This window comes from Plasmodium yoelii (assembly GCF_900002385.2).
Source record: "Plasmodium yoelii strain 17X genome assembly, chromosome: 3".
NCBI classification, from domain to species: domain Eukaryota; phylum Apicomplexa; class Aconoidasida; order Haemosporida; family Plasmodiidae; genus Plasmodium; species Plasmodium yoelii.
In genome coordinates, this window is record NC_036175.2 from 829773 (window position 1) to 855931 (window position 26159).

Consider the following 26159-nt stretch of genomic DNA (forward strand, 5'->3'; position numbering starts at 1 on the left):
TTTATATAGTTTTTATGTTGTGGATCAGGGTTGTCTTCGTGGACCCCATATTCGGGTTATGGCTAAGTATTATATTGCATTTAATTTTGTATAATTTGAACACTAATTAAATATATATACTATATCCGTATGTTTAATATCTAGATGAAGTCCAAATATGCGCGCCCAAAGGGATACTTTCATTAATATGAAAAGAGCCACATCACATTTTTTCATAAATTATAATATATATAATTTAGTGTTCATATCAATTTAACATTATTAAAAAAAAATGTCTATATTGCATATATTAATATAGATATTTGCTATATCATAATTCCTATTATATAAAATTTGTTAATATGTGGTTACATCGAATTATGCATAACACAACATGTTTTTTATTTGATAAAACATTTTATTTAGTAAAACTTATTATTTGTATCATTTTTTTTAATTTAAATCGTATTTTGATAACCGAAAAGTATAATAATATTATATATGAAGTTGGGTATGAATTATAATAAAATTCATTTTGAATATTCATCTACATTACAATATACCTTCAGGTTAATAGGAATATTTTTATTGTTAATTAAACATATTACCAATATATAATAGATAGTCATAAAATATAGATGCATGGTATATCGATCGAGGTTCAACAACACAATAATATCTATAAAAGATGCTTTATGTATCTAAAATTTTTAGTAATACAATAAAAATATGTACATTAATAATAAATTAAATTATAGATAGATGTATACTATCCTTTAAAATAACAATTATATATAGTATCATTTTATATTAATATTTTAAATTCAAATAATAGGGATACTTATTATACATTAATTTGTTTACTATAAAGGTATACTATTAGATTAATCACTATTAATTTTTAAGGTTTATAGTTTTGAGGTATATATAAATTGGAAACATATATTTAATAGTTAAAAAATAAAGTATAAGTATATTAATAAAATATAATGTTATAGTTTGTTATAATAATTGTAAATAATTTGATAGATATAATATCGTTATTATTATATACCTATATATTTAAACTGGTAAAATGTTATACTAATAACTAATATTGAAATATTATTTTATTGTGAAACCTTCAAATAATTAAATATTAATATTATCGAAAATACACATAACAATACATTATAAAGGCATAATTTTTATATATTTATTAAAGATCCAATTTGGGATGTATAATATTATATTATAAAATATGGATTAATGAAGGAATTGTTAAAAACTTAATTCACGTTAAATGTCATTTTATTATTCCATATTAACTCTTATTATATTATTAGTTTTTATTGAATAATCATTTTTTAATCTAAAACATTACATTACCATTTAATTAATAAAATATAGAATTTTTAATAAATTATTTGAATGTACATACATTGATAACTATATCAATAAATATATAAGATAAGAATGAACAATGCATAGTATTTAGGAAATATTTAGGAAATATTTATCTAAATTTATATATTAAAAGAGAAAATATATCTTATCTCTCTTCTCTTAAAGGGGAATATAACAACCTAATTACGCATAGTTTTCTATTATACTTTAAAATTTGCATAATAGTTATTTATGTGTTATATGTTTAATATTTACTATGTATTATTTTAAAATCAATCTATATTCAAAGATTTATTTAATCTTATAAATATATTAATAAGTACGGGTTCAGTGCTAATTGTTGTTTTAGAGAGTGGAAATTATGCGTAAAAAATATTATAAAATTACCCAATAGAGAATACTTCTCAATTGGAACATGTAGAAATAAATATAAAGTTATTTAACGCATTAAAATTATTTTTTAATTTATCTATATTAAATAAAAACAATATAAATTATATGGTTTGCATAGAAAATGGAACATGTAACTTAATTTGAAAATGCTATTATTTTAGAAAAAACTATAATATATATTATAAGAAACAAGTATATACAAATGTAATATATTTAAAAAATTACTATTTACATACTTTAAGAATTCTAATAATAATAACTTTCTTAATTTTTTATATTTGTGTAGTATTGGAATTTTATGACGTTGTTTGTGCTCTATATTAAAGCATATGTATAAATATATATTTTTTTAAATTCATTATAAAAGTATATCAATTTTTATAATAAAGTTATACCAAATGTTAGTAAGAATAGTATTTTTTGTATAAAATGTATTAAGCAACCTTCTATTTAAGGTAATTTAGCTAAATGTCATAAAATAAGTATAATATGATTTTAGTAATACTACTATATTATTATTTTATATGAAGTTAAAATTAAGAATATATCTAACGAAAGATAATTGGTATGTAAAGAGATTAAGTAAATATAACATATATTTATGCAATATATATAAATAACATCATCCCGCGTAATTTCCAAATTATAACAGAATTTGATTATAATGTCTTATAAAGTGGTATATATCCTTTTTCATATATTATTCGTATTTTATATTCCTATAAATTATATTAATTTTAATTATAGTACCATTTATGTTAATACATTTTTTTGTTTAATTCGTAAAATATATTCGTAGTGTAATGCAATTAATACGATCGATAAAATTTTTGATGATGATCCGAACAGCACGGGAAAAGGTATTTATGAGGGTTATTTAAGTACGTATTGCCCTGATGGTAACTGTAGTAGTGATGAAGAAAAGATTAACTCTGGTTTTATAATGTTACTAAATATGCTTGATGATGAAACTATAGATGGTGATATACTTGCTGAATACGCTATTTTATGGTTAAGTTATAGACTAAATCAAAAAACAGAAAGAGAAATCACCACATTAAACAATTTTTATACTTTCTATATAGAATCAAATAGTCAATATGATGATAATATATCTACTGATAATAAGATTAAAAAGGATGTTATAGAAAAAAAAATGAAATCGATGAATATAGATATTAAAGATATATCTAATTTTTATGATGCATTTAAATCATTATGTAACATGTATAGTGAATTTGATCCAGCACAAAGTACTGAATGCAAGACATGTTTAGAAACTGCTGGAGAATTGGTTGAAAAATATGAACAACTTAAAAATGCTTTAGATATTAATAAAGGAAGTTCTTATTATAAACTATTGTCTAGTTTATCAAACGATTATAAAATTTATGAAAACATATATAATATTAAATGTAATGACTCACAATTTGTAGCTTGTCCACGAAGTTCAATAACAAAAAATACACTAATTACAATTGCAATTATATTTGTTGCAGCATCAATTTTATTGGGAGTTTCTTATAAGGTAAATAATAAAGAATTAAAAAAATATTATATATATGTAAACATTAACGAACAACCGTACGCTTCTTAACATTTTATATTAGTATTCGTTATTTGGATTTCGGAAACGATCTCAAAAACAACATTTAAGAGAAAAGCTAAAAAAATAAAGAAGAAAACTGATCATTAATAAATTATTCTGAATATGATGATTGATGTATTTTAAGAAACTGTCTATTTCGAAGTAATTTTTGCATAATTTTTATATAGTTTTTATGTTGTGGAACCCATATTCGGGTTAGGGTTAAGTATTATATTGCATTTAATTTTTTATAACTTAAACAGTAATTTAATATATGTAACATCCCGTATGTTTAATCACAAGATGATGTTCAAAATATGTACCCCCCAAATGGGTACTGCCATTAATATGAAAAGGGTTACATAACATATTTTATAAGTTATGATATATATAATTGAGTGTTAATATATATTTAATATGATTAAAGTAAAATAACTATATTACATATATTAATTCATATTATGCTATATCGTAATTATTTATTATATAAAGTTTGTTAATTATAATATAATGAATTATGCATATCATAATATGTTTCTTTATTATATGAAATTTTTATTTAGTAAAACGTATTATTTGCATCATATTTATTTTGATTAAAATCGTATTTTTATAACCGAACAGTATAAAATTATTATATATGAGGTATATATTATAATTCAATTAGTTTTGAATATTCATCTACATTACAATATACCTTCATATTAATGATTATATTTTTAATGTTAATTAAGAATATTACCAATATATAATAGATATTCATAAAATATAGATTCATGAATATCGATCGACAATCGACAATATAACATAATCTATAAATTATTGTTATGCTTCTAACATTTTTTGAAGTTGTAATTGTATTAATAGAAGTTGCTTCATATGCTTTAATTTATTTATAATAAGGTATAATAATAGATTAATCATTATTAATTTTTAAATTTTGAGGTATAAATATATTATATTTTAAAATAGTTAAAAAATAAAATATAAGTATATTAATAAAGTTTAATATTATAGATATAATGCATTATTATATGCCTATACATGTAATCTAGTAAATTACCAATAGTTAATATTAAAATATTGTTTTATTGTGAAACCTTCATATAATTAAATATTAATTTGATCGAAAAGACATAATAATACATTATATATTTGTTAATTATTCAATTTGGAATTTGTAGTTTTATATTCTAAAAATATGGATTAATGGAGAAAGGGTTAAATACTTAATTAATATTAAATATTATTTTATTATTCAATATTAACGCGTATTATATTATTATTGTTTTTGTAGAATTAGTAAAATATAGTATTTTTAATAAATTATTTGATTGTATATACATTGATAACTATACAATAAAATGTATAAAATAAAAATGAACTATGTAAAACATTTAGCAAATATTTATTTAAATTAATATATTAAAATAGCAATATATCTTATCTCTCTCCTCTTAAAGGACAATATAACAACCTAATTATGCATAGTTTTCTATTATACTTTAAAATATTATTAATATATATTTATATGTTAATATTTACTAAGCATTATTTTAAAAATAATATGCATCCAAAGACTTATTTAAGCTTATAGGTACGGGTTCAGTGCTAATTGTTTTAAAGAATGGAAAATATGGCAAAATATATTATAAAATTGCCCAATAAGATATACTTCTAAATTGAAGTATATAGGAATAAAAATAATGTTATAGGATTCATTAAAATGAATTATTAATTTATCTACATTCATTAAAAACAATATAAATTTATATAATTTGCATAGAGATGTAAATAACATAACTTAATTTGAAAACATTATAATTTTAATAAAGCATTGTATATAGTATTAGAAGCAAATATATAAAAGTTTAATATATTTTAAGGATTATAGTAATAACATAATTTTTATTTTTTAGATTTATACAGTATTTAAATTTTTGAAGGACATTCATTAAAACATAAGATATAAATATATTTCTTTTCTATGTTCAAACATACTTTAAATTCATTATAAATGTATATTCATTTTTATAATATAGTTATACAAAATGTTAGTAAGAATGCATTTCTTGTATAAAATGCATCATATATATATTTAATCAAAAGTGTATTAAACAACCCTCTATTTAAGGTAATTTAGCTAATTGTTATAAAATAAGTATAATATGATTTTAGTAATATTACTATTTTATTATTGAAAAACTTATAGTATATTTAACTACAGACAGTTATATATAGGGTTAAAGTATTTGCATCTCATATTTGATGCAGTGTATATAAAATAGCATGATTCTACTCAATTTACAAATCAAAAATAAAATTCCATCACTATGGATACGGACGTGGTATATGCATTTTTTAATAATAATAATTTCCTTTACATTTTTTGATATTGACAATATATAAATATCATTAAACTTTATTTTAATAAAACTTTTAATAATTCGCGTTTTTATTGTTTTTAACTACTTTCTTAGTGTCAAACGTTACTTCCTTTAAGGACCTCATTTTCCATTTTGGACAATGATGAAGGCTATAAATTTACAAATGATGAAGATTTCAAAGATTACTGTACTGATGAAAATTGTGATGATGATAGCGCTAAAATTAATGCTAGATGTTTATATATTTTTAATACATTCTTTAAGGATAAGTCTGTGTTTGAAAGTGTTGCAAAAAGTAACATCAATATTGTTGAATACATTATGATATGGTTAAGTTATATGTTAAGCCAAACCCAAAATGGAGAAAAAGACAGTCTAAATGAATTTTATACTAAACATATAAACAGTGGCGACCAGTATAAAAAGAATATAGAAGGTGTTACTGCTTATAAAAATTATAAGGATCTTATAGATAGAAATTATTATTTGTTAAGTATGGATATGAGCATTATATCTAAATTATATGATGCATTTAATACATTATGTGACACATATATTGAGTTTGGTACAAACAACTCAGATTGCACGCAAGATTCCGAAAAAGCTCATCAATTTGTTGAAAAATATAAAAAAATTATCATAGATCATAACATTGGTGAAAATATCCGCTATTTACATGTATTGATTAATTTATTAACTGATTATGACAATTTAAAAAAAAATTGTGAACATTTTCCATCTACTCCAGATATTAAAAAAATAATTTCTGAACAACATGTTTGTGAAGTTGCATCATCAAGTTCGTCGATAGCAAGCAAATTAATTCCAATTTTATCGATATTAGTTGCAATACCAATATTCTTGGGAATTGCTTATAAGGTAAATAATAAGGAATTAAAAAATATTACATTTAAATATTATTTTCATTAAATATATGGAAAAATTAACAAAAAAATCAAACTTTTCTTAAAATTTTTATATTAGTATTCGTTATTTGGATTTCGGAAACGATCTCAAAAACAACATTTAAGAGAAATAGTAAAAAAATAAAGAAGAAACTGATCATTAATATATTATTCGAAAAGTAGGATTATTCCAGGAATATTGATAATGATTTATATATGTCAACAAACTGTCTATTGGGAAGTAATTTTTGCATAATTTTTATATAGTTTTTATATTGTGGTACCCATATTCGGGTTAGGGATAAGTATTATATTGCATTTAATTTTGTATAATTTAAATACTAATTTAATATATGTATCATCCCGTATGTTTAATCACATATAAAGTCTAAATATGCAACCAAAAAGTGGATATAACCATTAATGTGGAAGGGGTTACATAACATATTTTATAAGTTATAATATACATAATTGAGTGTCCATGTCGATTTAATATGATTAAAATAAAATGTCTATATTGGATATATTAATTCATATTATGATATATGATAATTATTTATTATATAAGACTTGTTAACCCAGAGCTATATTGAATTATGCATGTCATAATATATTTCTGTATTTGATGAAACATTTTATTTAGTAAACTTATTATTTGTATCATATTTGTTTTTATTCAAATCGTATTTTTATAAACGAACAGTATAATAATTTTATATATCGGAGTATAATTATAATTTGATTCATTTGGAACGGTTTCCTACATTATAATATACCTTCAGGTTAATGGGTATATTTATATTGTTAATTAAACATTTACCAATATATAATAGGTAGTCATAAAATATAGATGTATAAAATACCGATCGAGGTTCGACAACACAACGATATCTATAAAAGATTTTTTATGTATCTAACATTTTTAGTAATACAATAAAAATATACATATTAATAACTACATTATAGATATAGACATACTATCCTTTTAACTTTCGATTATATATAGTTTCATTTTATGCTAGAGCTTTAAATTCAAATTATAGAAATAGTTCTGTATACATTAATTTATTTACTATAAAGGTATAATATTAGATTAATCACTATTAATTTTTAAACTTTATAGTTTTGAGGCACAAATAAATTATTTTTTAAATAGTTAAAAGAAAAAATATAAATATATTAATAAAATTTAATATCATATTTTATTCTAATAATTATAAATAATATTATAGATATAATGCGTTATTATTATATACTTATACATATAAACTAGTAAAATGCTATACCAATAAATAATACTGAAATATGTTAAATTTAGGAAGCATATACAATTATATATTAATGAAAAGTATATAGAAAAAGTATATAATAATTAATTTAATTTGAATTAATAATATTTTTATTAGGTTATTATATATATATACAAATTCACAAATATATAATTAAATATATTGCTATTGCAAAATAATATATGTTCTAGAATGGTTGATTTAAAAACGATGAAACAAGGAAAAATACTAATTGAATTAAAGTATTCCTCTTGAGTGAATTAATTATTTCGTTGTACTATACAGTGATATAGCAGTAACAATAATAATAGTAATAACAATAGATAAAGTATTAAATACGAACAAATATATTATGTTAATTTGATACACTACATGGATATAAATTCATTATACATATTATTAAAAACTTTATAACATTATAACATTTGTTTAATCAAGTTCTAATGCGATAATATTAGAATTAACACTACCCCAAAAAATAATATTAATAATTTTATAGTTTTTCATCATAGAAGTAAATATAGTTTATTATAAAATATAAAAGAAAATTATATATTTAGAAAAGTAATAATTCTAAGTTATTTTTAATGTATACATGAACTGAAAGTTTAATGTTAAAGAAATACAAGACATAATTAGTTATATAGAATAGGTAAATCTTATATGGCTACATAATTGTCTTAAAAAAGTATACTTCCCTTATCTCTCCTATCTAAAATGCAATATACCAACCTAATTACACATATTTTTTTATTGTACTTTAAAATTTGCATCAATAGTTATTTATATGTTAATAATTAATATCTACTAAGTATTATTTTAAAAACAATATACATTTAAAGACTTATTTAAGCTTATAAATACGGGATCAGTGCTAATTGCCGTTTTAAACCGTGAGAAAGATGTGCAAAATATATTATAAAATTATCTAATAAGGTATATTTCTAAATTTAATTATATAGGAATAAAACTAAAGTTATTGGACTCATTAACATAGATTGTAAAGTTATCTATATTAAATAAATAATATTAAAATTATTTATATGCAATTAAAAAAGGGAACAATGCAACTTAATTCGAAAATAATATAATTTTAATTAAACATGGTATATAGTATTAGAAATAACTATATAAATATTTATTATATTTTAAAAAATTACTATTTATATACTTTTATGGGTTATAGTAATAATATAATTTTTTATTTTTTAGATATATACAATATTTAAGTTTTAGAAGGACAATCATTAAAACATAAGATATAAATATATTCCTTTCCTATGTTCAAACATACTTTATATTCTTTATAAAAGTATATCCATTTTTATAATAAAGTTATACCATATTCTAGTAAAAACTGTATTTTTTGTATAAAATTCATTATATATATATTTAACTAAAATGTATTAAGCAACCCTCTATTTAAGGTAATTTAGCTAATTGTCATAAAATAAGTATAATATGATTTTAGTAATACTACTGTATTATTATTTTATATTAATTTAATTATTGAAAAACTTATAATATATTTAACTACAGACAGTTGCTATATATAGGGTCAAAGTATTTGCGTCACATATTGAGGACAGTGTATATAAAGCAGGATCATTTTATTCAATTTATAAATCAAGAATAAGATTCCATTATAATGAATAAGAAAGTGGTATATGCATTTTTGATATTGTATTATATTTAAATATCATTAAACTTTATTTTAATAAAATGTTCAATAATATACATTTCTAATAACTGTTTTTAAATGTTTTCTTAGTGTGAAAGCTTTATGAGTGTATGGGAGGATTTTCCCGATAAATTGACCAATAGTAATGAATATCATGAATTTGATGATAGTAGTTTTTTAAATGGTTATTGTTTTAAAGATAAATGTGGTCGTGGTTATCCTCTCGATAAAATTAATGCTGGATGTTTATTTTTGTTTAATAAATTCTTTGGGAGTTCTGGTGTGCTTAAGGATAATGCAAAAAATTATATCAATGCTGTTGAATACATTATCATATGGTTAAGTCATATGTTAAACCTAAAGGATAATAAAGGAAACATTTTAAATAATTTTTATGAAATATATATAAAAAAACAAGATAAATATAAAAATACTATAGATGGTGTTGATGGTTGTAGTAATTATAATGATCTTATATATAAAAAAAAAGAATTGATGGAAGTTACTAATGAAAAATTGTCTAAATTTTATGCTCCATTTAAATCGTTATGTAACATGTATAATGGATTTAATGATAATATGACAGATTGCAAAAAATGTTTGAATTATGCTGATGAATTTGTTAAAAAATATAATGAACTTAATGGAGATTCTAGTATTACTAATGATAGTTCCTGTAATAAACTATTGTGTACTTTATCAAATGATTATAATAATTTTAAAAAGAAACATAGTGATGTTAAATGTTCCAATTTATCCTTCCAAGCGATAGAAAAACCCCAAAATTGTGTAGAAAATTATAAACAAAATCCTGAACAAGATGTACACAGATTAGAACAAATTTCTCAAGATCCATCATCAAGCTCATCGATAACAAACAAATTATTTACAGTTTTATCGATATTTGGTGCAATAGCATTTTTTTTAGGAATTTCTTATAAGGTAAATAATAAGGAATTAAAAAAAAATATTATATATATGCAAACATTAACAAAGAAAACGTATGCTTCTTAACATTTTATATTAGTATTCGTTATTTGGATTTCGGAAACGATTTAAAAAACAACAAATAAGAGAAAAAATAAAAAAAATAAAGAAGAAAATAAATAATTAATATATGATACGAAGAGTAGTGATTATTTCACGAATAGTAATAATGATTCATATATGTTAACAAACTGTCTATTGGGAAGTAATTTTTATATAGTTTTTATGTTGTGGGGGTTGAAGATATGTTTGTGGAACCCATATTCGGGTTAGGGCTATGTATTACATCTTTATTTAATTTTTTATAACTTAAACACTAATTAAATATATGTATCATTTCGTATGTTTAATCATAAGATGAAGTTAAAAAGTCAAAATATGCAACCAAAAGGGGAATAATCTAACATGAAAGAGATCAATACCAATTTCCCCATAAAGTATAATATATACAATTGTGTGTTTATACCGATTTAATATGATTAAAATAAAATGTCTATATTGCATATATTAATATAGATATTGATTATATATGAATTCATATTATTGAATATCATAATTGACTATTACATTAAACTTGTTAATCAGGGACTATATTGAATTATGCATATCATAATATGTTTTTTATTTTATGAAAATATTATTTAGTAAAACTTATAACTTGTATCATATTTATTTTAATTTAAATCATGTTATACAACTGAACTGTAATAATAGATGTTCATAAAATATCGATCGAGAATCGACAATACAACATTATCTATAAAAGATGTTTTATGCACCTAACATTTTTAATAATCAATAAAAATATGCATATTAGTAAAAAATTAAATTATAGATATATGTATACTATCCTTTTAATTTTCGATTATATATAGTTTTATTTTATGATAAAGTTTTAAATTCAAATAATAGAGTTATTAATATATACATTAATTTATTTACTATAAAGGTATACTATTGGATTAATCACTATTAATTTTGAACTATATAGTTTTGAGGTATAAATAAATTATATTTTAAAATAGTTAAAAAATAAAATATATGTATATTAATAAATTTTTTATCATATTTTGTTTTAATAATTATAAATAATATGATAGATATAATAACGTTAATATTATATACCTATAAATATACATATAAACTGGTAAATATTATTCAATAACTAATATTGAAATATTGTTATATTGTGAAACCTTCATATAATTAAATACTGATATTAATTTTATAGAGAAGGCAAATAATAATACATTATAAAGGTATCAATTTATATATTTTGTTAAATATCCAATTTTAATTTGTAATTTTACATTATAAAAATATGAATCAATGATGAAAGGATTAAAGAGTCAATTCATGTTAAATGTCATTTTATTATTCCATATTAACGCATATTATATTGTCGTTGTTTTACTATAGAATTCATAAAATATTGAATTTTTAATAAATGATTTGAATGATATACATTGATAACTATAACAGTATAATATATAAGATAAAATTAACTATGTAGAATATTTACCGAACATTTATATAAATATATATATTAAAGAGCTAATATATCTTATCTCTCTCCTATTAAAGTGCAATATAAGAACCTAATTAAACATAGTTTTATATTATACTTTAAAATATCATCAGTAGGTATATATGTTTAATATTTACTAAGTATTATTTTAAAAACAATCTACATATAAAAACTTATTTAAGCTTATAAATACGGGTTCAGTGCTAATTGGTGTTTTAAAGAATGGAAAGGGTGACAAAATATATTATAAAAATACCCAATAAAGTATATTTATAAAACGGAGTGTGTAAGAATAAAAATAAAGTTATTGAAAATGTTAACTATAATTGGAATGGATATATATTAAATAAAAACAATATAAATTTAAATATATGCAATTTATTTTGAAAATACTATAATTTTAATAAAACATGGTATATAGTATTAGAAACAAGTATATACGTATTTAATATATTTAAAAAAATAATTATTTATATACTTTAAGGATTATAGTAATAATGGGTTTCTTAATTGTTTCGATTTTTGCAGTATATTAAAACAAAAGATATGGTGTTGGTTATTTTCCATATTAAAGCATGTGTATAAGAGATGTATTTTTAATTCGTTACATTGTTGCTTTAATTTTTATAATAATGCTCATATGAGTGTTATTAAGGATAACAATTTATGTAAAATTGTATCTATACACATAGTAAAACATGTATTAAACATCCCCAAAACACGGTAATTTATCTAACTACCGTAAAGTTATTATATTATTCCATATTATCTTTAAATTAATATTAAAAATGATAATAAAATGTTTAACCATAGACAATTTTATGCTATGTTCAATTATTTTGTCATTTATTAAGCGTAAAAAATATAAAATAATATGATGTTACATAATCTACATATTATAAACAAAATAAAATTGCAATGGATAAAATCCTGGTATCTACATTTTTTAATAAAATTTGCTTTTCCTTGTATTTGTCGATATTATATAATCTATAAATTTCATTAACATATATTTTTATTATACTTTTTTAAATGTTTTCTTAGTGTGAACAGTTTGATACATTGAGAAACTATTTACCCGATGATTCAAGCAATTCTACAACTAGTGATATTAATAAAAATAAGGATATTAAGTATTACTGCCCTAATGGAGAATCGGGGGATACAGAGTGTAAGACTGATCTTGATAATATAAATGCTGGTTGTTTATGGTTGCTTGAGCAATTGTTTGTGAAAAATAAAAAAAGTAATATCAATACTGTTCAATACATTATCATATGGTTAAGTTATAAACTAAATCAAAAGAAGTATGACGGAATCAAGGATCTAAATGAGTTTTATACTAAATATATAGACAATAATATGCATTATACTGATTGTAAACAAGGTGGTGTAAATTGTAGTAATTTATTAAGTAATAATACAGGATATTCAAATTATAAGGAAATCATAAATGGAAGAAAGGGATTGTTGAGTACTAATATTGAAAATATGTCTAAAATTTATGATGCATTTAAACCATTATGTAACATGTATACTGAACTTGATGGAAGCAAGACAATATCTGAGAAATCTTTAGAAAATGCTAACAAATTTGTTGAAAAATATAATGAACTTAATGTTTCTGATATTGATAAAGATAGTCCTTATCATCAAGTATTGTCTACATTATTAAGTGATTATAATAATTTAAAAGATTACTGTGATAGTAATAGCATTGATTGTAGCAGTATTTCATTTCTTACATCGACAGAAACAGAAGGAAATGGTATGAAAAGTTCTGAAGATATTTGTGATGCTACATCAAGCTTCTCGATAGTAAAAAAATTAATTCTAGCTTTATTAATATTCAGTACAATATCAATCTTTTTGGGAATTTTTTTTAAGGTAAATAATAAGAAATTTAAAAATTATTTTCATTAAATATATGCAAACGTTAACAAAAAAATCGTACACTTCTTAACATTTTATATTAGTGTTCGTTATTTGTATTACGGAAAAGAGCTCAAAAACAATATTTAAGAGAAAAGCTAAAAAAATAAAGAAAATGGATCATTAATATATTATTCAAAGAGTATTGAGTATTTCAGGAATAGTAACAATATTGATATATTTAAGAAACTGCCTATTTGGAAGTAATTTTTGACCATAATTTTGGGGTTTATAAGAATAATTGAATAATATAACCAATTAAATATAAAGTTATATATGTATATTTATTGTATTCTTTTACAGTTTTTATGTTGTGAATTAGGGTTAAGTATTATATTGTATTTAATTTGAATATTTTTATAATATTTATTAGTTTAAGGAATTGTTTTAAAGGTTTAGGGTTATATTGAATTATATATATCATAAAATGGTCATGTTATGAATATTTTTATTTAACGAAACTGCTTATTTTCATTCTACATTTATGTTATATTTTATTTTTTCTATGAATGTATATGATTTTTTTTTAAAGGAAATAATGTTTTAGTTGGTTTATTATAATGTTCACATATATGTGTATAAAATATATTGGTATTATATGGTTTAAATAACAATATAAAAAATGATTACATCAACGTAACATTTATATTGAATCATTCTGACCATCTTATTAATTTCATTACTATAAATAATATTAAAATCAAATATCACTTACAAATAAAGAATCGTTTAAATATATGGGATATCCCCCCAAATTTTAGCCTATAGATGATGTCCATGTTTGTAAACAAAAAAGGGTGATAAGTATTAAATGAAAGATATTCATAAGTTATAACAGTTTTATTTGTATTATTCAAAAAATTAATACATATAGATGCATTATAATATTAAAAGACAAAAAAAAAATATATAAACTTTTTCAAAACAAAAAAATATGTTATGATGGTAATTTAAAGTAATCATTATGTATGGAAATAAATCATTTTATTAACATAAATCTTCTAATATCACGGTGGTGAAAAATATATGGTTACTTATAAGGGAAAAAGTAATATAAAGCTTTTCCAATAATATATTTTTGTTAAATGGAACCATGTTCATCATTCTAAGAAAAAAACACAAATGGATGATTATATAAAATGTTTAAATTTTTTGCAAATTATAAATATGTACACTTATTTAAAACCATATTTTTTAACAATTGTTGAAATAAATTATTAAAATCTGTATACCGTTTACAGAGTTGATATAGGTGATATAAATATGTTTGTTTCTTTTTTCAACAATGTATCCATTTAAGTTAACAAACATTTTTTGTAATTTTCCATTTCTAATATCATCTTCAGAATCAATTTCAGCTTGGAATAAATTTGCACTTTCTACTATTTTATTTTCAAAATATTTTTTATTTTTACGGTTGTGATCAATTATATTTGCTGAAGCCATGACAAATATAGTTTTGTTTTCTGATATCTACAAAATTAATAAAAATATATTGCATAAATTATTGTGAATAATGTGAGAATTATGATTTATAACGAAATAGAAAGAATGTTTTCCTTACTTTAAATTTTGCAGCTATAGCATAAAAATATTTATAATGAGACCACGGCCATTTTTTGCAACGTTGTTGTATCATTACTAAATTTGGACCGTATACACGAACAATTTTTCCTAAAAAATATATTATAAAATTGCATAGATATAATTAAAATATGATGATTTTGAAGATATGGGAAAGAATAAATAGTAACAATAATATGTTAATTTGGGTAATTATTTATGTTTTGTATACTTTTAAAAGAGCCAGTATTTAAAAAATTGTTACTATCTGGATTCCATAACTTGTTTATTATTTTATTATACTAATGGAAGCAAAGAGAAATATATTTATATAAATTATAATCATTTTTTAATTTCAATTTGGTTTATAACTTTTAATGTTGTTTGTTAATTGATACCTTATTTGGATTATCAAATATATATTCAGTTTTTTCAATATCCGTATGACCTCGATATTTTTTTTTATAAAAAAAGACACGGTAGGATCCATATTCATCATCTAATTTATAACCATCTTTACTTGCAGCATGATATTCTAAATGTGTTACAGCTTCTTTCATAAATTTTTCTGCATTTATAGTTTCTTTGGTATCGGTATATAACAGGTGTTTGTTTTTTTCATATATTTCTTCTGTATTATCATTGCTAAAAATGAACATATTTTTAATGTGTACAAAAATAAAGTTATTGTATTTATAATATGTTTGCAAGGACGTACACATTTAATATTTTCATAATGAAATATATAATATATATATATTGTAGTATTTTCTTACCCAGGATAATATTTTTTTGAATTGAATGGTGTATATTTTTTTGATTTGTGTTTTGTATATGTTTTGGGAGCAAGCTCCGTTGCAAGGGTTTTATTATTCACACATAGGGAGATGCTTAAAAGAAAAAAAAAAATTTTAATATAAAAATTATTCATTTTTGAAGTTTACAAACAAAATATATATTAGTATTTTTTTAATTAAAAGTTAGCTCGGAAATCTGTACAAGTATAATTAAAATCGAAGCTAATCATTTTTTCCAATAAAGTATAAAAAACAAATATTTATTTTAAAAATACAAATTATTATTTAAACAACAAATTTGGATACTTTTATCAGATTGATAAGTTTAATATATTTTTTATTTAAATAATTCAACCACAAAACAACATTAATAACAGAATCTTTCATAAATAATGAATATCAAAAATGTAATGATCCACAATATCATAATATCTAAAAATAAATAACTTTAATTATATAAGTGATATTTTTAATATATAGCATTATTAATACACACATTTTATAATTGATCAAGCTCAATTTAAAATTTATAGAACAGTCATTACGTATGGAAATACATATGTTTACATTAATAAATAAAAAATCATAGTACTAAAATATTATATTAAATAATTTAATATGAGAAATGCAGTTAATTCTATATATTACTAATACTACTATAACATAATTTTTCACCTCATCATAATAGTAGTATGATAAAATTTATATTATGAGAATCAAACAATCTGTGATTTTTTTATCACTTTTAGTACAAATTTTACTAAACATTTTTCTAGCAAAATTGTTAATTTTATAAAAATTATTTATTGGTAGTAATGTTAACACCCATGCCTTTTTATAAATGAATACATTATAATTTTCTTTTTAATAATAAAACAAAGTATAAAGTTAAAAACGATACAAATAAAATATGAAGTAAAATATGAAATAAAATAATGAAACATAAAGTTGCAAAGCCAAGAATATATAATGTAATTAATTTATTTTTTAATTATAATATTCTTAATGTGTGGGTGTTCATTTTTTATGGGTCAAGGTTATGTTTATGATTGATGGTTGATTGTTTATGGTTCTGGGATATTGTAATTAAATTTTTATAATTAAATATATTTATGATTGTGTATGTTTAATCTGGAGATGATGTGTAAATATAGAAGGAAAAAGAGGGTAGTGTGATTAATATGAAATATGTGATAGTATTTTTTTGATAAAGTATAATATATAGATTTAAAATTATTAAAATAGTATATTAGATATATAAATATTGGTTATATATGACAATTGTCTATTATATAAAACTTGTTAATCAGGAGTTATATTGAAATATGGAGATTATAATATACAATGAATTTGTTTGTTTGATGAAAGATTTTATTTAGCAAAAGTTATAATTTTGAATATTGCTGTGCATTATATGAGCATATTGTTAGTGTTAATTAAGGACATTATGGACATATAATAGATAGTGATAAAGTATAGGTTGATATATATCGACAATATAACGTTGTTTATAGATATTATTATGCTTCTAACATTTTTTAAGTTTTAATTGTAGCTACTATTCTTTTGTATTTTACATTTGTATTAATATAAATTGATTTATACGCCATAATTTATTTATCATAAGGTATAATAATAGATTAATCACTATTAATTTTTAAACTTTATATTTTGAGGTATATATAAATTGGGAATATATTATAAATAGTTATTTGAAAAAGCATATGTATATTAATAAAATTTAATGCTATAGTCCTAATAATTATAAATGTGATAGATAAAATGTGTTATTATTATATGACTATACATATAATCTCATAAAATACCAATAATTAATATTGAAATGTTCTTTTATTGCGGGAACTTTATACAATTAAATATTAATTTTATCAAAAAGACACATAATACATTATAAATGTATCATTTTTATACATTTGTTAAAGGTCCAATTTGGGATATATGGCTTTATATTATAAAAAACTGGATAAATAAAGAAAATGCTAAAGACTCAATTAATGTTAAATTCCATATTAACGCGTTTTATATTATCATTATTTTACCATATAATTAATAAAATATAGGATTTTTAACAAATTATTTGAATGGGTATACACTGATAAATATAACAATAAAATATATAAGATAAAAATGGACAATCCATAAAAATTAGCGAATATTTACATAAATTTATATATTAAAAGAGAAAATATATCTTTCTCCTCTTAAAGGGCAACATAACAACCTATTTACAAATATTTTTTTATTATACTTTAAAAATTCCATCAATAGTTATTTGTGTTATATATTTACTAAGTATTATTTTAAAAACGATATGCTTTCAAAGACGTATTTAAGCTTATAAATAAGATTTCAGTGCTAATTGTTTTAAAGAATGGAAATTATGCGTAAAATAAAATATAAATTTCCCAATAAGGTATACATATAAGTTGAAGTATATACGAATAAAAAAAAATTATTTAATCCATTAAATTTTTTTTTTAATTTATCTATATTCATTAAAAATAATATCAATTTATATAATTTGGATAGTGAAGTAACATAAATTAATTTGAAAATACTATAATTTTTGAGAAAATATATTATATTTTATAAGAAACAAGTATATAAAAATTTAATCAATCTTATTAAATAATATTTATATGCTTTTAAGGATTATAGCAATAATATATTTCTCAATTATTCCGATTTGCGCAGTATATTAGTTTTTGGGTGCCATTTATTAAAACAAAATATCTGATATTGTTTATTTTCTTTATTAAGGCATATGTATAAGAAAATATATTTTAAATTCATTACAATGCCACTATAAGTTTGTGATAGAATTATACCTAAAGGTATTAAGAATAATAATTTTATGTATAAATTTATATATATATTATAAAAAATGTATTAAATAACTCTGTATTTAAGGTGAATTAGCTAATTATCATAAACCAGGAATGCAGCATTTCTTTAGTAATAATATTATTTTATTATTTTATATTAATTACTGAAAAACTTTTAATACATTTAACTACAGACAGTTGTTATATATAGGGTTAAAGTATTTATGTCACATATTTGATGCAGTGTATATAAAACATCATGCTTTTACTCAATTTATAAATCAAAAATAAAATCTCATCACAATGGATTCGAATATAGTATATGCATTTTTTAATAATAATGTTTTCCTTTACATTTGTTGATATTGTATTATATATAAATATCTTTAAACTTTATTTTAATAAAATTTTCAATAATGCACATTTCTAATAATTTAAAAAAAAAATTTTTAGTGTGGTATCTTCCAGTATATAACGAAGAATTTAGAATATAATTCGAATAATGGAAAATATAATTTTAAAGATGATACAGATTTCAAAAATTATTGTGATAATGGAAACTGTGAAGAGGAAATCGATAAAATTAGTGCTGCATGTTTATATTTTTTTGATAAACTCATTAAGGATAATTCTGCTTCAAAAAGTAACATCAATATTGTTGAATACATTATGATATGGTTAAGTTATATGTTAAGCCAAACCCAAAGTCGAGAAAACAACAGTCTAAATAAATTTTATACTAAACATATAAAAAATGGCGAGAGGTATAAAAAGGGTATAGAAGGTGTTACTGCTTATACAAATTATAAAGATCTTATAGATAGAAATTATTATTTTTTAACTATGGATAAGAGCATTATATCTAAATTATATGATGCATTAACATCATTATGTAGTATGTATTTTAACGATGCTGGACACATCCCAAAATGCAGCGAATGTATGGAAGCTGCAAATAACTTTGTTACAAAATATGAAGAAGCTATCAAAGATCCTAATATTACTAAAAATGGTTTATATAATAAAGTATTATCTATTTTATCTACTTTATCAACTGATTATGATAATTTAAAAAATAACATTGACGATAGTTCATCCTTGCCATCGATAAAAACAAAGATTTATCTACAAAAATATGGATTTTTACCATTAAGTTTGTTGATAACAAACTATTTTTATATACTTTTATTGATATTTGGTACAATAATATTTTTTATAGGAATTTATTATAAGGTAATAATAAGAAATTAAAAAAATATTTTCATTATATATATGTAAACGTTAGAAAAAAAATCATACGTTTCTTAACATTTTATATTAGTATTCGTTATCTGGATTTCGAAAACGATTTAAAAAACAATATTTAAGGAAAAAACTAAAAAAAATAAAGAAGGAATGGACCATTGATATATGATTCGAAGAGCAGTGATTATTTCAGAAATAGCAATAATGGTTGATATATTTTAAGAAATTGTCTATTTTGAAATAAGTAATTTTTGCCATAATTTTGACCATAATTTTGTGGTTTATAAGAATAATTAAATAATATAACCAGTTAAATATAATGTTATATGTTTGTACAGTTTTTGCATAATTTTTATATAGTTTTTATGTTGTGAATCAGGATTGAAGTTGTGTTTGTGAAACCCATATTGGGATTAGGATTTTGTATTTTACTTAATTTTTTATAATTTGATAATATTTATTAGTTTAAAGATTTGTTTTAAATATATATATAGTAAAAAAATTATTAAAAATATTTATAGAATAAGTTGGACTTTTTAATATTTATATTAAGTCTAAATATGTAAGAAAAAATGAATATGAAAAGGAACGAGTAAAGTAATATATTTTGACAAACTATAAGAATTGGATTTCGTGTTAATATAACTTAATGGTAAATGTGTTGAACTATATTATGCATTTTTGTATTTTATTGTTAATTTTGTGTTAATGGTTTATGGGTCAATCGGTCGAATATTGAAATAGATATAGAAAGATTATTCCAAAGTATCGATTTGATCCTAAAAGAAAACGTTGATTTAAATATTAACAATGCATAATATAAGAAACTGGGGGAGATGGAATGGAATTGGAAGAAAATAATTTATTATGATTTCCTTCCTCAGTAACACCTGAACCGAATGATAAATGGAGTTATGGAAGAATGAATTTGAATGGAATAATTTAAACGCACTTATTAATAAAATTATAAGCTATGCTGAGGTTTAGAGTTGCATTTTGGAGAACTCATATTTTGGGTCAGGGTTCTGTATTATAAGTTATAGTTTTGTTCTATGAAATTTATGCTTTGGGTTAGGGTTATATTTTTATTAATCTGTTTATAATGTGATCATTTATTTATCTATAAATGGTGATTAAATATATATACTATACTTGTATGTTTAATATCAAAATATGCCCCAATATGCAGCACCCAAAGGAGCATAGTCATTAATGTGAAAGAGGTTGTGTAACATTTTTTTCATGAGTTATAACATATATAATTGAGTGTTTATAGAGATATAATATGGGTAAAGTAAAATATTTATATTGTATATATTAATATAGATATTGAATATATATGAATTCATATTATCCTATATCATAATTGCTTATTATATAAGACTTGTTAATCAAGAGTTATATTGAATTGTGGACATCATAATATATAATGCATTTCTATATTTTGTGAAAATATTTATTTAGTAAAACTTATTATTTGTGTCATATTTATTTAGATTCAAATCGTGTTATCCAACTGAACTGTAATAATATATATTCATAAAATATCGATCGAGTATCGACAATACAACGTTATCTACAAAAGGGATTTTATGCATCTAACATTTTTAATAATCAATAAAAATATGCATATTAATAAAAAAATAAATATAGATATATGTATATTATCTTAATTTTTGATTATATATAGTTTCATTTTATGCTAAAGTTTTAAATTTAAATTATAGAAATAGTTTTCTACCCATTAATTTATTTACTATAAAGGTATACTATTATATTAGTCGCCATTACATTTTAAACTCCATAGTTTTAAGGATATATGAATTATGAAATGTATAAAATATATTACATTTAAAATAGTTAATATCATATTTTGTTCTAATAATTATAAATAATATGATAGATAGAATACCGTTGTTATTATATGACATACATATAAAATAATAAAATATTTTACAATAACTAATATTGAAATATTGTTATATTGTGAAAAATTCATATAATTAAATATTAATATAAAATATATCGAAAAAATAGATAGTAATTATTTTTTTTGAACTAATAATATTTATATTAGATTATTATATATACAGAAACTTATAAATATATATTTTAAATATAATGTTTTTACGAGATAATACATATTTTTTAAAATGTTATATTTTAAAACACTGAAACAATGAAAATTATTAATTGGTTTAAATTATTCCTCTTGAGTGCATTAATTATTTCATTGTAGTAAACAGTGATATATCATTAGTAACAACAATACTAATATTAGATTAATGTATTATGTTTATTTAATTCTATCACATGGATATACAGTAGTCATATATATTATTATACGGGAGATAAGATTAAAATTGTATGCACAAAATATCAAATGAATATTATAGCCTTTAATTAAGTATTTGTTTAATGGGATAATATTAGAATTAACAACATCAAAAAAATAATATGAATTTTATTAATGATTCTATAGTTTTCTTAAAAATATAGTTTTTCTATATTGAACTAAATGGTTTATTATAAAATATGTAGTATATAATATGTTTATATTATAAGTAGAAATGTGCACTATCATGGGAAATTCACATAATGTTTCTAAAAAATTATTATCGCCACTAAATAAAAAGCAAATGTTAAAATTATAAACCTATAAAATTTAAGTAAACTACATGAAAAGAATTTCATATAGATTCTTTTGTAAATTAAAATTAGTTTTTATATTATCCAAGTTTTAAAAAGATACATCTAAAATTATTTAATAAAGCACATTTTAGTATAAATAAAGTTATTATATATTATAAATACGAACTACATATAATATATTTAGAAAAGTAGTAGTGTTAACCTATTCTATAAATATTGTAATCTAAATAAGTAATTTGTTTTATATTATTAGATATGATATTAAAAAATGCAACATCCAATATAGAATAATAACATATATAAATATTTGACATTCAAATAATAAAATAAATTAAAATAAATTTTGAAACTTCTTTATTAAAAAAGTAGCGAATATATATTTATTTTCATGTGTAAACCTATAATATAAATATATTATTATATGAAACAAATATAATCTATTTTTTTTATGACATTCCATGAATTTGTGCATTATAGTTATTCAAGATATTATTTAAAAAATTTATATTACGTGTAAAATGTATTATATATAGATATAAAAATGTTAAACAAATAACTTCTTAAGGAAATTTAGCGATTGTCATAAATAAAAATTAAATACCTTTTTAATACTATTATTATAGCATGTTAATTTAGTATTAAAACTAATAGAACCTCTTTAAATATATATATTAATTATATAGAAGACCATTAACCGGACAACATATTTTATTATAATACATTCCTTATGTACACAATAATATTATGACAATTTTTTTACAGATTAAAAATAAAATCCAGCATAATGAGTTCCCATGTGGTATATACATTTTTTAATAAAATGAATTTTATTTTATTGTTTTTGCATTGTTTATAAATTAACTTAAATTTCATAATATTTCATTAATTTTTATAATATTTTCTTAGTGTGATGCATTAAAATATGCTGATCAAATTTTGCCTGATGATTTTGATTTCGAGAAGGATCATAAACCTTCTAATAAATACGATTATTATTGTCGAATTAACATGGAAACAATGAAAGGGAAATGTTTAACTGTCGGTCAAGTAGTTAATATTGTTACTATAATATTACTTGATAATTTATTCGTTTTGAATAAAAATATAGAATCTGAAAATAAAAATAACGAATATATCACGTATGTTATGCTATGGTTAAGTAATAAAATGAAACTAATTAAAAAAGGGAGGTACGGAAGCGTGGCAGATTTTTATGTCACGTTTATACAAAATAGTAAAAAGTATATATTATATCATGATAAAATCGATAAAAACAGAAAAATGATGTATCTTAATATTGATAGAATGCGTAGACTTTATGGGTTACTTATTAAGCTGTGTGATGCAATTACTAAACATAAAAAAGATCCTTCAAATTGCTCCAATTTTTCAGATTTTGTTAACGATTGGATAAAACAATACATAGACCTTATTTTTAAAAAACAGAGAGTTTTTGAAGATGAACATTATTGTGATGTATTGGTGACTTTAAAAAATGCTTATGAAAAATTTAAAAAAGATAATGATACCAAAAATTCTTTTCCAGAAATTATAGAGATAGAAGGAATAAAAACTTGTAAGCAATTAGGTAAAGAAGCAACAACTTCATCGAAAGTTTTAAGTGTATTGGTCCAAGATGCACCGAATGGAAAGAAAGATTTAGAGAAAGGGAAAGATACCTCGAAACATATAGATTTTAAAAAAATATTTGAATTATATAGTTTATTTTTTAGTAAAATGTTTACTAATATTGGAAATAGCTTATATGAAAATGTGTTCCCAACGTTAGAAGATTTTTACGGTAAATTAAAAAATTTTGCTGGTAACACGATTAATCATGTGAATAAAGAACTTAAAAAAGCAATAGAAACTTATGCACCAAATAATTGTATATCTGAGGAAAAAGACCAAGGGAGTAATCCACCATCATCTCAAGAAAGTCTATCTGAAAAAGGAGATTCTGATCAAAAGGGTTGCGAAGCATCTCAAATATCATTGACACGTCCAGTGATGAAACCAGAAACTCCAATATCAGACGTAGAAAGAAATGGAACAACAGGAATAGGTGATAATCCATTCAACGTATACAAGAACATGGGAATTTCAATTTTAATTATTTTAATACCCATTGCTTTAGCTATTATGTACAAGGTAAATAAAAAGAAAATTGTGAAGTATACAATTTTTAAAATATTTCCTCACTATAAAATATTATATGTTTTTCATAATTTTATGTTAGTATTTGCCATTTGGATGGAGAAAGAAATCAAAGAAAAAAAAAAAGATGAAAAAGGCTATAAATATGTTTGATACAAATGAAACAACAGAAGAAGTTATAAACCCAACTGATCGAAAAAAACAAATGAAAATAACTATAAATTTATCTAGTCAAAACAAACAGGATAAAAAGCTTACCAATTCATCTACTCCAAAAAAACAGGATAAACAATTTATAAATTCATCTACTCCCAAAAAACAGGATAAACAGTTTATAAACTCAAATGATCGAAAGAAAAAAGTGGAAATAATTATAAATTCATCTAAAAAAAAACAGACTAAGGATTTTATAAATTCCACTTATTGGGGAAAATATCCATTATTAAATATATATAAACTTATGAAGGCCGATCCTGTACCATTTATAATTTTATTTTTGTTGTTTATTTTTTATCTTTATAAAAGAAAAGGCGATTCTTTAGAATAATAAATATAATTATAGTTTTTGTTTTGGGTTCAGATTCTTTGAATCTGACTTTAAAATTCAATATAAGTATTAAAAATAATAATTAAACTGCATATTAATATAAGTAATTTGGCTTATATAGACAATTAAAAAATGTATTTTTTGTAATATTATAATATAAATATATGTATTTTATTAATCTATATAAAAAAGTGTTGTATGACTGATTTATTTGATTTCAATTATAACTTCCTTTTTTATAACTCTAAAAATATATTAGTATTCATCATTTGGAATTCGAAAGAGTTCCAAAGATAA

The 26159-nt window shown here is 20.6% G+C and overlaps 7 protein-coding genes across 7 annotated transcripts; 6 read left to right on the top strand and 1 right to left on the bottom strand.

Annotated features, from left to right (window-relative positions):
- Window positions 1-2422: 2422 nt before the first annotated feature.
- PY17X_0322101 (PIR protein) lies at window positions 2423-3434 on the top strand (the record flags this gene model as incomplete). The annotated part of the gene is made up of 3 exons (XM_022956755.1): window positions 2423-2437; window positions 2558-3286; window positions 3369-3434. 3 exons carry the CDS (start codon window positions 2423-2425, stop codon window positions 3432-3434), a joined length of 810 nt encoding a protein of 269 aa, XP_022811022.1.
- Window positions 3435-5679: 2245 nt separating this feature from the next.
- Window positions 5680-6783, top strand: PY17X_0322201 (PIR protein; the record flags this gene model as incomplete). Its single annotated transcript, XM_022956750.1, has 3 exons — window positions 5680-5694; window positions 5827-6612; window positions 6718-6783. 3 exons carry the CDS (start codon window positions 5680-5682, stop codon window positions 6781-6783), a joined length of 867 nt encoding a protein of 288 aa, XP_022811021.1.
- Window positions 6784-9575: 2792 nt separating this feature from the next.
- On the top strand, window positions 9576-10722 carry PY17X_0322301 (PIR protein; the record flags this gene model as incomplete). The annotated part of the gene is made up of 3 exons (XM_022956745.1): window positions 9576-9590; window positions 9699-10550; window positions 10636-10722. 3 exons carry the CDS (start codon window positions 9576-9578, stop codon window positions 10720-10722), a joined length of 954 nt encoding a protein of 317 aa, XP_022811020.1.
- A 2319-nt stretch (window positions 10723-13041) lies between these two features.
- On the top strand, window positions 13042-14165 carry PY17X_0322401 (uncharacterized protein; the record flags this gene model as incomplete). Its single annotated transcript, XM_720801.2, has 3 exons — window positions 13042-13056; window positions 13168-14010; window positions 14100-14165. The coding sequence occupies 3 exons, from the start codon at window positions 13042-13044 to the stop codon at window positions 14163-14165; spliced, it is 924 nt and encodes a 307-aa protein (XP_725894.2).
- Window positions 14166-15249: 1084 nt separating this feature from the next.
- PY17X_0322501 (fam-a protein) lies at window positions 15250-16549 on the bottom strand (the record flags this gene model as incomplete). The annotated part of the gene is made up of 5 exons (XM_722277.2): window positions 15250-15528; window positions 15620-15729; window positions 15851-15920; window positions 16017-16263; window positions 16395-16549. The coding sequence occupies 5 exons, from the start codon at window positions 16547-16549 to the stop codon at window positions 15250-15252; spliced, it is 861 nt and encodes a 286-aa protein (XP_727370.2).
- Window positions 16550-19564: 3015 nt separating this feature from the next.
- Window positions 19565-20675, top strand: PY17X_0322601 (PIR protein; the record flags this gene model as incomplete). Its single annotated transcript, XM_022956729.1, has 3 exons — window positions 19565-19579; window positions 19715-20494; window positions 20583-20675. 3 exons carry the CDS (start codon window positions 19565-19567, stop codon window positions 20673-20675), a joined length of 888 nt encoding a protein of 295 aa, XP_022811019.1.
- Window positions 20676-23942: 3267 nt separating this feature from the next.
- On the top strand, window positions 23943-25862 carry PY17X_0322701 (PIR protein; the record flags this gene model as incomplete). The annotated part of the gene is made up of 3 exons (XM_022956724.2): window positions 23943-23957; window positions 24065-25309; window positions 25398-25862. The coding sequence occupies 3 exons, from the start codon at window positions 23943-23945 to the stop codon at window positions 25860-25862; spliced, it is 1725 nt and encodes a 574-aa protein (XP_022811018.2).
- Between the last annotated feature and the right edge of the window lie 297 nt (window positions 25863-26159).